Source organism: Salvelinus fontinalis, chromosome 38, assembly GCF_029448725.1.
Source record: "Salvelinus fontinalis isolate EN_2023a chromosome 38, ASM2944872v1, whole genome shotgun sequence".
Classification (NCBI taxonomy): Eukaryota; Metazoa; Chordata; class Actinopteri; order Salmoniformes; family Salmonidae; genus Salvelinus; species Salvelinus fontinalis.
This window is the reverse complement of record NC_074702.1, coordinates 9,912,168-9,924,596: the sequence shown is the minus strand read 5'-3', so window position 1 is coordinate 9,924,596 and position 12,429 is coordinate 9,912,168. Positions and strand designations below refer to the sequence as shown.

The window sequence follows — 12,429 nt, the reverse complement described above, 5'->3', positions numbered from 1 at the left end:
ATCACAGTGCCATCCGTTTTGTCACCAAAGCCCCATATACTACCCACCATTGCGACCTGTACGCTCTCGTTGGTTGGCCCTCGCTTCATACTCGTCGCCAAACCCACTGGCTACAGGTTATCTACAAGTCTCTGCTGGGTAAAGCCCCGCCTTATCTCAGCTCACTGGTCACCATAGCAGCACCCACTCGTAGCACGGGCTCCAGCAGGTATATCTCACTGGTCACCCCCAAAGCCAATTCCTCCTTTGGTCGTCTTTCCTTCCAGTTCTCTGCTGCCAATGACTGGAACGAACTGCAAAAATCTCTGAAGCTGGAGACTCATATCTCCCTCACTAGCTTTAAGCACCAGCTGTCAGAGCAGCTCACAGATCACTGCACCTGTACATAACCCATCTGTAAACAGCCCATCTATCTACCTACCTCATCCCCATACTGTATTTATGTATTTATCTTGCTCCTTTGCACCCCAGTATCTCTACTTGCACATTAATCTTCTGCACATCTACCATTCCAGTGTTTAATTGCTATATTGTAATTACTTCGCCACCATGGTCTATTTATTGCCTTAACTCCCTTATCTTACCTCATTTGCACTCTCTGTATATAAACTTTTTGTTTTCTTTTGTTCTACTGTATTATTGAGTGTATGATTTGTTTATTCCATGTGTAACTCTGTGTTGTTGTATGTGTAGAACTGCTATGCTTTATCTTGGCCAGGTCGCAGTTGCAGATGAGAACTTGTTCTCAACTAGCCTACCTGGTTAAATAAAGGTGAAATAAATAAAATAAAAAATGTATTATGTTTTTGTTCATAATTCTATACATTTTGCTTTCTATTGTTTGGTTTTTGATTTCAACATCCATTATTTCACCCGTCCTCGAAAATATAATGTTTACATTCTCAACTTTATTTTTAATGTTCATGTTTTATTTGATTTAGAATCAATACATAAGGCGTGAAATTGCCCCCATACAACTGACTATGTTACCCCTTCCCAGATAAGCTTTTTGGACGAGAAAAAAATACACGAATTTGAAAGACCGAAGTCACATTCCGTTCCAGCAGGTGGCAATAGTGCAGCATGTGTTTGCCGCCGTGCTCAAAGGAACGCCCTCCTTTGTTTAACGCTTACGGTGTCTACGCTATGTTGTTGCAAATGTACCTGTGATTATCCGCTAGCAAGCTGCCCAACGTTTCTCCTCTAAAAATGTCTAAAATAGAGTTTTTGAGAGTGTTTCTCAACCAGAGATTGACAATGGCAGCTGAGGAGATATTCGGCGTCGTTGAAGAAACAATAGCAGAGTACCAGGAAGAGAACAGCCGTCTGCGTAGCATGCTGGATATCGTTATTAAACCAGATATACTATTACACAGAATAGGTGTGTGGCTGAGGCTGATAGCTGTTATATTTTAAACGTTCGTTGCATGTGTCAAGTGGTCAATGTCATGATTTATCAACCAAAACCAATGACAATATAGCTAGCTATGTTAGCTACATTGTCATTGGTTTTGGTTGATAAATCATGTTATTGACCACTTGACAAATGCAAAGAACGTTTAAAATATAACAGCTATCAGCTGTGTTAGCTAACTAGGTATTTAGATACTATCTAACTAGAATACTATTCATGTCAACATTTTAGATGTTTTATTTAATTCTCTATCCTTCCCTCCAGACATCCAACAGCCCACTCACCCTGTATCTGAAAAGGAGGTTCTCCCTGAGCAGCAACACTGTGAGCAGGAGTGGAGCCCCAGTCTGGGGCAGGAAGATCCACATTACATACAGATAAAAGAGGAACCAGAGGAACTAGAGTCATCTTTGAAAAATGACTCCAACCACCAGGACCTGACTCAGTCCTCACTTCTTTATGAAACCCAAAGTGAAGACTACGAAGAGACGTACTGTCTTCCTAGCACCTCGACTGCACAGAGGAACTACTCTCTACACAGCACCTCCACTGAACAGAACATGATACAGATCAAACCAGAACTTGATGCAGAAGACAATGGAGTATCAGAACCATCCCGTGAGTCTCAGCCCCTCTTTGCAGAAGATACAGAGTCTTCTGCAGCTCAGAATAAAATCATGAAATGTGTCAAAGGGGTAGAGAGTAGACCTCTTTCAGATTCAAAGCAACTTAAATCAAAGAGATCACAGACAGTAAGAAAACAAAGTGCCTATATCCACTGTAAATTTTGTGGAATGTATTTCTCCTACTTAGCTTCTTTAGTGAATCATGCAAGAAAGCATGCACAGGACAAAGAATGTCTATGTGGTGTGTGTGGAATACACTTCGAGTCCACAGAAAGTATGTTAGATCATATAGAAACCCACGTTGGAGCTAGAGTTTGTCATGTTTGTGGTACATTTTTCCCTGGGAGTGCTGAGCTGAATGATCATATGAAGGTTCACCCAGGGGAGAAATCGTTTCGCTGTCCTGATTGTGGCAAGTGTTTCAGAAAAAATCCAGATCTCACAGCGCACAAGAGGATTCATACAGGGGAGAGACCGTACCGCTGCCAGTTTTGTGGCAAAGGATTCAGTCAGAGTGGAAACCTGGCTGTGCATATGAAGAGCCACTCTGGGGAGAAACCGCATTGCTGCCCTGTTTGTGGGAAATGTTTCAGCAGTAAATCTTATATGAACACACACATGAAGATTCACACAGGGGAGAGGCCATTTTGCTGTCGTTTATGCGGAAAATGTTTCATAAGAAACCCTGATCTGACAGTGCACATGAGGACTCATACAGGGGTGAAACCATATAAGTGCCAATATTGTGGCCAAGGATTCAAGCAGAATTATCACCGGAAACTGCACATGAAGATCCACTTGGGAAAAACCATATCATTGCCATCTTTGTGACATGTATTTCAGCACTAGCACCCAGTCAACAGGCATGAGATTTCACATGGAAGAGAAGGCGTCACTGCCATGACTGGCAGAGGCTTTGCATAAACTGGAAGTTTGGGAATACATAATGACAATGCACAGAATACTTTAGTGTAGAAAATACTGACTGTAGACTTTGTTTGTGATACATGTTTCACTCAGCCGCTTTATTGAGGAAAGGTTTTACTTGCAGTGACTGTTAATATGTGGTTGTTTTACCTGTTTTGAATATACTGACTGTAAGTCACTCTGGGTAAGTGTCAACTAAATGACCAAAATGTAAATGCAAGAAATTAAATTGACACAGGAGAGAAACCGTGTCATTGTTTTATAAAAAACATACATAAGGCAATGATTGCTGCTAAATGCTTAAAATGGATGAACTCCCCTAGAAGATTCTTGTGAATCAACATTCACAAGAGGGAGAAAACATAATGACAACCTGACAAAATACCTCATGACAACATGGCAGTTGTTCCATATAGGGAGAGTCTTTCAGACAATATGAGAAGTGCATAAAAACATCTCATTCCCTAAATCTACTGTCATTCTTTATTTCTAGGAAATATGTCCCTCTTCCTTAATTAATTGCAGACATGAGAATGTTGGATTAATGATAGCAGTATGGTGTATTCTATTTTTAGCGTACTTTAGTGATCTAGGGAGGCATTGATTGATCTAAACTTCAGATTTGCACCAGTAGTGCTGTAGCAGCGCCACCAGCTCTGCAGTCTATTACATTTAGGTCTATTTTCTGTACTAGAATAAAATTATACAGACACTGGAGGACCTCCAAGAATAGATTGGGAAATACTTAGTCAATCTGATCAGTAATTAGTAGTATGAATGACGAGATATGAATTCATTTTGCCCAGTAATCAGTGTCCTCTTCTCAAAAGCAGCAGACTCTGGCGCCACCTGCAGGATCGCCACGACCTGCGTCTTCCGCTCCAGCAGGGGGCGACAGTGCAACATGTATTATGCCGTCCACGCAGAGAATGACAGCGCTCTTTGTCTTCTTGACTTAGTTACGTTGGTAGCTAGCTGGCTAACTTAGCTAGTTAGACAGCTTTCCTTATAAAAACATGTCTAAAATAGAGTACTTGAGAGTGTTACTCAACCAGAAATTGATAGCGGCAGCTGAGGAGATATTTGGTGTCGTTGAAGAAACGATAGCAGAGTACCAGGAAGAGGTTTCTCACACAAAGGAGGAGAACAGGCGTCTACGGAGCATGCTGGATGTCCGCACCAAGCCAGAGATCAAGTTACATAGTCGAGCAGGTGTGTGCTTATTTTTTCAACATGAATTTAATATGAGACATGTTAAGCTATCAATGTGTATTTACTTTTTGAGAGTGTAGCTAGTTAGTTACAAAACCAGTGTCTGTAATACGATTATTATTGTAAGCCTCGCTAACTACGTCAAGTCAGCTCATGAGTTTTTTATTTCATCCTTCTCTCCAGACATCCAGCAGCTCACTGTCGCCGTGTCTGATGAGGTGTTTTCCCCCGAGCAGCAGGAGTGGAACCCCAGTCTGGGGCAGACGGACCCAGAACCCACACAGATGAAAGATGAACAGGAAGAACCAAGGACCAGTCAGGAGGATGAGAATAATTTCAATGAGTTTATCAATTCTTACGGCTGTGTATCAAGTGGCTATTATCAGGACCAAACTCAGTCCTCACATGGAGAGAGATACTCTCTACCCAGCACCTCAACAGAACAGATCAAAACAGAACCTTATGTAGAAGACTATGGTGTATCAGAACCAACCAGAGAGCCTCAGCCCTTCTCTGCAGTAGATAGAGAGTGTTCTGCAGCTCAGAGTGAAAACAGAGGACATATTGACAAGATGGAGAGTGGAGGACCTCTGTCAGGTCTAACGTTAAAGCCACTCAAATCAAAGAGGACAAAGACGGTAAAAGGACAAAGTTCTCATAGTGTTAAGGACAGGAAATTGAGCCATCTAAAATCACACTCGAGACCCAGTGTAAGCTGGGATGCTTCTCCTAGTTGTAAGGTATGTGGAAAGCAATTTGACTCCATGGCTTCTTTATTAAATCATGTGCAAACGCACACACAGGATAAAGAACATCTTTGTGGTGTGTGTGGAAAATTCTGTCAGTCCACAGAAAGTATGATAGATCACCTACAAACTCACATCAGAGCAAAGTGTTGTCATGTTTGTGGTAAATATTTTGCTTGGGATACTTTCCTGAAAAGGCATTTGAGGAGTCATACGGGGGAGAAGCCATTTCACTGTCAAGATTGTGGCAAAGGATTTACTCAGCGTGGACACCTAAACTTACATATGAGGAGCCACACAGGGGAGAAACCACATCAATGCCAGGATTGTGGCAAAGGATTCAGTCAGAGTGGAAACCTGGCTGTGCATATGAAGAGCCACTCTGGGGAGAAACCACATCGCTGCCCTGTTTGTGGCAAATGTTTCAGCAGAAACCCTGATCTGACAGTGCACATCAGGACTCATACAGGGGTGAAACCATATAAGGGCAGTATTGTGGCCAAGGATTCAAGCAGAATTATCACCGGAAACTACACATGAAGATCCACTTGGGAAAAACCATATCATTGCCATCTTTGTGACATGTATTTCAGCACTAGCACCCAGTCAACAGGCATGAGATTTCACATGGAAGAGAAGGCGTCACTGCCATGACTGGCAGAGACTTTGCATAGACTGGAAGTTTGGGAATACATAATGACAATGCACAGAATACTTTAGTGTAGAAAATACTGACTGTAGACTTTGTTTGTGATACATGTTTCACTCAGCTGCTTTATTGAGGAGTTTTTACTTGCAGTGACTTGATATGTGGTTGTTTTACCTGTTTTGAATCCACTGACTGTAAGTCACTCTGGGTAAGTGTCAACTAAATGACCAAAATGTTAATGCAAGAACAGTACTCCAACAGTCCAATTGACACAGGAGAGAAGCCATATACTTGTTATTCAAATGGATGAAGTCCCCTAGAAGGTATGAGAACATACACAAGAGGGAGAAAACATAATGACTACCTGATGAAAATCCTCCTGACAACATGGCAGTAGTTTCCTGTGTAGTGAGAGTGTTTCAGACAATACAAGAGGTGCATTAAAACATGTAGTTCTCTGAGTTCTGTATTCCTATGAAATACATCACTCATCTTCCTTTAATTAATTGCAGACATGAGAATGTTGGATTAGTGATAGCATTATGGTGTATTCTATTTTTAGCGTACTTTAGTGATCTAGGGAGGCATTGATTGATCTAAACTTCAGATTTGCACCAGTAGTGCTGTAGCAGCGCCACCAGCTCTGCAGTCTATTACATTTAGGTCTATTTTCTGTGCTCGAATAAAATTATACAGACACTGGAGAATAGTTTGGGAAACACTTATTCAATCTGATCAATGACAAGATAATAATTTATTTTGCCCAGTAATCAGTGTCTTTCTTGAAATTAGAATCAACTCTGGTGCAAACTGCAGGAGCTTCACGACCTGCCCCTTCCGCTCCAGCAGGTGGCGATAGAGCAAAATGTATTTTGTCGTGCACGCACAAAGAATATATAATGACGAGATGCTCATGTCTCCGCCCTTACAGTGGGAAAGTAGGCGACAACCTTGGGTCAAAAATAAGCCCATATAAACGCATTGGCCTTGTTCCGGACAGAGTTAGGGGAGAGTGAAACACTCTGGCTTTGCCTCAGCGCTCTTTATATTTTTGGACTTGGTAGCTATCTAGCAAACGTTCCTTCATTACAAATGTCTAAAATAGAGTTATTGAGAATGGTTCTAAACCAGAAATTAATAGCTGCAGCGGAAGAGATATTTGGTGTCGTTGAAGAAACGATAGCAGAGTACCAGGAAGAGGTTTCTCACACAAAGGAGGAGAACAGGCGTCTACGGATCACGCTTGATATCCTTACTAAGGCAGATATCAAGTTACATAGACAAGAAGGTGTGTTTGTATTTTCAACATTCGTTTAATATGAGACACGATAAGCTATCAATGTAATAAAATGTTGAGAGTGTAGAAAGTTCCAATGTCTGTAAGAAGATTACTCAATCTTAAACCCATCTAACTACCCGGCTAACAATTCTAGGGTGAGGACTTATATATATATTTTATGTTACCCGTAATCGTCCCAGGTTTGTTTGTCCAGTTTTCCGTTAGTTATGGAAACATATCTATGTTAGCAAAAACATTTTGAGAACCCGTTAGCATGTTTTGGTGTTGAAGTTAGAACATTCCCTTTAATGTCACACATATCTTATCAAGAACGTGGCTACAATGTTATCAGAATATATAACATCAATGTTCTAGGCGCGCTTTATGGGACGTTGCAAAAACATTAATGTGTCCAGTTTTCTGAGGGTTAGGAGAATATTCTAACAACGTCCCACAAATTATACACAGGACATGGTTGCCAAGTTCTCGGAATGTAAGATATTCTAGACACATTTCATGGGAACATTGCAATAACATTTCTGTGTATCAGTTGTCACCAGTCGCCTGATTTGTTCCGAAAGAAACGTTCTACCCCCCCCCCCCCCCCCCCCCCCAAAAAAAAGCATTGCACATCACGTTTCTTTTGCCAAGCCCATCAAGGCCCTGGTTGGTAAACCATTCACAGCTCTTTGTCTGTTGTCAAGGTTAGGGTTACTCACACACCCACAGTGCTTTTAACACACTGTTTTCAACTACCACATTTGACTTACATGATTACATTGTGCATGTTGATATATACAGCGATTATCATGCAACATGTCCTCACCTGGGATTTGAACTCACAACCTATTGGTTCACATCATTCAGATCTTCCTGCTACGCCACCATGTCTGTGTCAGTTATCAGTTAATTGGACTTTTCTCTCATTGATTTGATTGACTTATTTCAACAATTGAAGGGCTTTCTATATTATCTAATGTTTGTGCAGCATATTAACCTGTTTTGATGATACTCCTCAATCACTAGGATCAATCCGTTTTTCTTGAGTGGACTTTTAACAGAACTGAGAGTTACTTCAAAGTTCATTCACCCTATTGCTTACACATATCACGTTGTTTCAGGTCTACACAAGTGTCTAGGGAGGAGGGTTAGGGTTTCTTCTTGACAGGGCCTAACTATTGGTTAGTGTTGGGCCAGTAACAAGAAGGTTACTGGATCGAATCCCCAGCTGACAAGGTAAAAATCTGTGGCTCTGCCCCTGAGCAAGGCAGTTAACCCACTGTCCCTCGGGCGCCGACGTGGATGTCGATTAAGGCAGTCCCCCGCACCTCTCTGATTCAGAGGGGTTGGGTTAAATGCGGAAGACACATTTCAGTTGAAGGCATTCAGTTGTACAACTGACTAAGTATCCCCCTTTCCCAATGAGCACATGCCCTAGAGCAGGGCTGTCCAACTCTTCCTGGAGAGCTACCATCCTGTAGGTTTTCACTCTAACCCTAATCTAGCACACCGACATATCCTAATTAGCTGGTGAATAAACTGAAACAGGTTAGTTACAACTGAGGTTGGAATGAAAACCTACAGGAGGGTAGCTCTCCAGGAACAGGGTTGGAGAGCCCTGCACTAGAAATAACCCTCATTGGGACAGTCGTTAGGTTGTTCGTCATTGGTGCTAGTGGCCTTGGTTTGAGACCCGCAGGAGAGTCGACCTACTCTCACATTCTTAGCAAAATGTTAGTCATTATTTGGCAACAGTTACAACACACCAGTGTTTGAAGTGAATCTCTGTTAAAGTAAACCCAAGAAAATATTTGATTGATCATAGTGATTCAGAAGTATCATTAAAACAGGTTAATATGACCCATCAATATTAGACAACTATAGAGAAAGCCCTTAAATTGCTGGAATAAGAAAATAAAAAATAAATAAGAGAATAATCAGATGAACTGACAGCCTACTTTACACAGACATGATGGCGTAGCAGGAAGATTGGAGTACTGTGAATTAAGGGGGTGAGAGTTCAAATCCCAGGTGTGGACATGTTGAATAATAAGTACTGATTAATTGAACATGCACAATATAATCATGTATGTCAAATATTTGCAAGTTGAAGGCACAGTATGTTAAAAGCATTGTGTGTGTGAGTATCCCTAACCTTGCCAACAGACAAAGAGTTGTGAATCAATCAGGGGTTCACTAATCGGCCTTAATTGGCTTGGCAACAGTGATGTGTAAAATGTTTTTATTTTGTGGACACAAATGTTTTTGCAACGTCCCTATTAAACATGTCTCGAGCATTAATATTTCATGTTCTGAGAACATGGCAACCATGGTCTGTGTATGTTTGGTGGGACATTGATGGAATATTCTCCTAACCAGCAAAAAACTGGAGACATGAATGTTCTTGCAACATTCCCATGAAACATGTCAATAACATTTATATTACTTTCTATTTGACATTAAAGGAATGGTCTCTTGGAAACATGCCTTGCACATCCCGGGAACATTCCTATGAAAACGTTAGTTAATGACCGAATGAGACGCTTAAGGAAATATTCAAATAAAGTTGTGGGAACATTTGTTGTTATCTGCGTATGTCAAGTCAGCTCTTGAGTTTTCTATTTCATCCCTCTCTCCTGTCCAGACCCCCAGCAGCTCACTGTCACTGTGTCTGATGAGGTGGTTTCCCCCGAGCAGCAGGAGTGGGACCCCAGTCTGGGGCAGAAGGCCCCAGAACCCACACAGATGAAAGATGAACAGGATGAACCAAGGACCAGTCAGGAGGAAGATAATAATTTCAATGAGTTTATCAATTCTTACGGCTGTGTATCAAGTGGCTATTATCAGGACCCAACTCAGTCCTCACATGGAGAGAGATACTCTCTACCCAGCACCTCAACAGAACAGATCAAAACAGAACCTTATGTAGAAGACTATGGTGTATCAGAACCAACCAGAGAGCCTCAGCCCTTCTCTGCAGTAGATAGAGAGTGTTCTGCAGCTCAGAGTGAAAACAGAGGACATATTGACAAGATGGAGAGTGGAGGACCTCTGTCAGGTCTAACGTTAAAGCCACTCAAATCAAAGAGGACAAAGACGGTAAAAGGACAAAGTTCTCATAGTGTTAAGGACAGGAAATTGAACCATCTAAAATCACACTCGAGACCCAGTGTAAGCTGGGATGCTTCTCCTAGTTGTAAGGTATGTGGAAAGCAATTTGACTCCATGACTTCTTTATTAAATCACGTGCAAACGCACACACAGGATAAAGAACATCTTTGTGGTGTGTGTGGAAAATTCTGTCAGTCCACAGAAAGTATGATAGATCGCCTACAAACTCACATCGGAGCAAAGTGTTGTCATGTTTGTGGTAAATATTTTGCTTGGGATGCTTTCCTGAAAAGGCATTTGAGGAGTCATACAGGGGAGAAGCCATTTCACTGTCAAGATTGTGGCAAAGGATTCAGTCAGAGTGGAAACCTGGCTGTGCATATGAAGAGCCACTCTGGGGAGAAACCACATCGCTGCCCTGTTTGTGGCAAATGTTTCAGCAGAAACCCTGATCTGACAGTGCACATCAGGACTCATACAGGGGTGAAACCATATAAGGGCAGTATTGTGGCCAAGGATTCAAGCAGAATTATCACCGGAAACTACACATGAAGATCCACTTGGGAAAAACCATATCATTGCCATCTTTGTGACATGTATTTCAGCACTAGCACCCAGTCAACAGGCATGAGATTTCACATGGAAGAGAAGGCGTCACTGCCATGACTGGCAGAGACTTTGCATAGACTGGAAGTTTGGGAAGACATAATGACAAAGCACAGAATACTTTAGTGTAGAAAATACTGACTGTAGACTTTGTTTGTGATACATGTTTCACTCAGCTGCTTTATTGAGAAAATATTTTTCTTGCAGTGACTTGATATGTGGTTGTTTTACCTGTTTTGAATGTACTGACTGTAAGTTGCTCTGGGTAAGACAGTGCAATTATGTTTCACTGTTAGTCTACACCTGTTCCTGACAAAGCGTGTCACAAAAAGGAAATGGATTTGATTGCTGCTAAATGCTTCAAATGGATGAAGTCCCCTAGAAGGTATGAGAACATACACAAGAGGGAGAAAACATAATGACCACCTGATGAAAATCCTCCTGACAACATGGCAGTAGTTTCCTGTGTAGTGAGAGTGTTTCAGACAATACAAGAGGTGCATTAAAACATGTAGTTCTCTCAATCTACTGTTTTTATTTCTATAAAATACTGTGCCTTCAGAAAGTATTCATACCCCTGGACTTATTCCACATTCTGTTGTGTTACAGCCTGTACTCTAAATTGATTTTAAAAAATCACACCCATCTACACACAATACCCCATAATAACAAAGTGAAAACATGTTTTTAGAAATGTATTGAAAATGAAATACAGAAATCTCAATGACATAATCACACTCCTTAGCTCAGGTTGTGACGGCCCTGAATTTGTATGAACCGTCTCAGTGCTTCTCCTTCCAATAGGACGCTTCCCCTTTAATTCCCAATTAAATATCCAGCCTATGCTGCGCAACAGTGGGGTTGTGGTGGAGACACGAACGAGGATGTGGTCAACCCTCAGTTACGAAGCGCGCTATTCCGTTTGTTTTGTAAACTAATAGCAAGTTTACCCAGGATCGGATCCACTCTTTGCTTCCGTTGGACTACACCTCTCGGTTGTTCTTCGTGGCCTTTCTCCGCTGGAGATCTGTTCGCGGATTGGATTGTCTGACTGACCGACTACAAACTTTTTGTATACGGTATTTTACTTGTTTTGGTGTGATGTATACCGTGATGATTTATGTAGTTAGGTGTAGTTGAGGACTTAAGATTTGATACGCTTTATGGTTGTGTGGTAAAATAATTGTTATTTTGATTGTATGATTTGATACTGGGTTTACACTACACTTGTATGAACTGACAAACATTGCGTGACTAAGGTCACTTGTGTTCCCTGAACTCCTTTACCGTGCTGGACTCATTTAGGCCCGAGGTACAGGACCTTTTCTGGAGTAACCATAACTCATTATTTGTTATATTATGTGTGTGGTCATTTTATATTGGTAATACAAGCCACGCAAAATAATACAGTTTTGAAGTTAATTCCAATGTTTTTAGGGTTTATGAAAAGTGTATTTCCATCCTGACTTTTACATGAGTCCTTTGTATTGGTGTAGACTTGACGGACCAGATGGGACTCATTCCCTCCCAAACCAAAAGGAGAAACCAATATTTTCTCTGGTAGGCACAACTTACCTGGCACCACTATAAACAATAACTTCAAGTCAAAACCGTTACAAGGTGCATCCAATTTCCATTGATCATCCTTGATGTAGCTACAACTTGATTGGAGTCCACCTGTGGCCAATTCAATTGTTCAGACATGATTTAGAAACACACCTGTCTATATAAGGTCCCACAGTTGACAGTGCATGTCAGAGGGGGCAGATAGGCAATCTTTACTGAATATTTATCGTACTTTGATGAGATTGTCCAAAGATTATCGGTGCTTTGTATATGGTTCTGTGGATTTTATATCG

The 12,429-nt window shown here is 41.3% G+C and overlaps 2 protein-coding genes and 1 pseudogene across 2 annotated transcripts; all 3 read left to right on the top strand.

The window, feature by feature from the left end:
- Nucleotides 1-1,098: 1,098 nt before the first annotated feature.
- On the top strand, nucleotides 1,099-3,436 carry LOC129837244 (zinc finger protein OZF-like). Its single transcript, XM_055903254.1, has 2 exons — nucleotides 1,099-1,381; nucleotides 1,679-3,436. The coding sequence occupies exons 1-2, from the start codon at nucleotides 1,210-1,212 to the stop codon at nucleotides 2,869-2,871; spliced, it is 1,365 nt and encodes a 454-aa protein (XP_055759229.1). The 5' UTR covers nucleotides 1,099-1,209; the 3' UTR covers nucleotides 2,872-3,436.
- Nucleotides 3,437-3,867: 431 nt separating this feature from the next.
- LOC129837243 (zinc finger protein 45-like) lies at nucleotides 3,868-6,035 on the top strand (annotated as a pseudogene).
- A 102-nt stretch (nucleotides 6,036-6,137) lies between these two features.
- Nucleotides 6,138-11,094, top strand: LOC129837248 (zinc finger protein 426-like). Its single transcript, XM_055903256.1, has 2 exons — nucleotides 6,138-6,862; nucleotides 9,498-11,094. The coding sequence occupies exons 1-2, from the start codon at nucleotides 6,667-6,669 to the stop codon at nucleotides 10,514-10,516; spliced, it is 1,215 nt and encodes a 404-aa protein (XP_055759231.1). The 5' UTR covers nucleotides 6,138-6,666; the 3' UTR covers nucleotides 10,517-11,094.
- The last annotated feature ends 1,335 nt before the right edge of the window (nucleotides 11,095-12,429 follow it).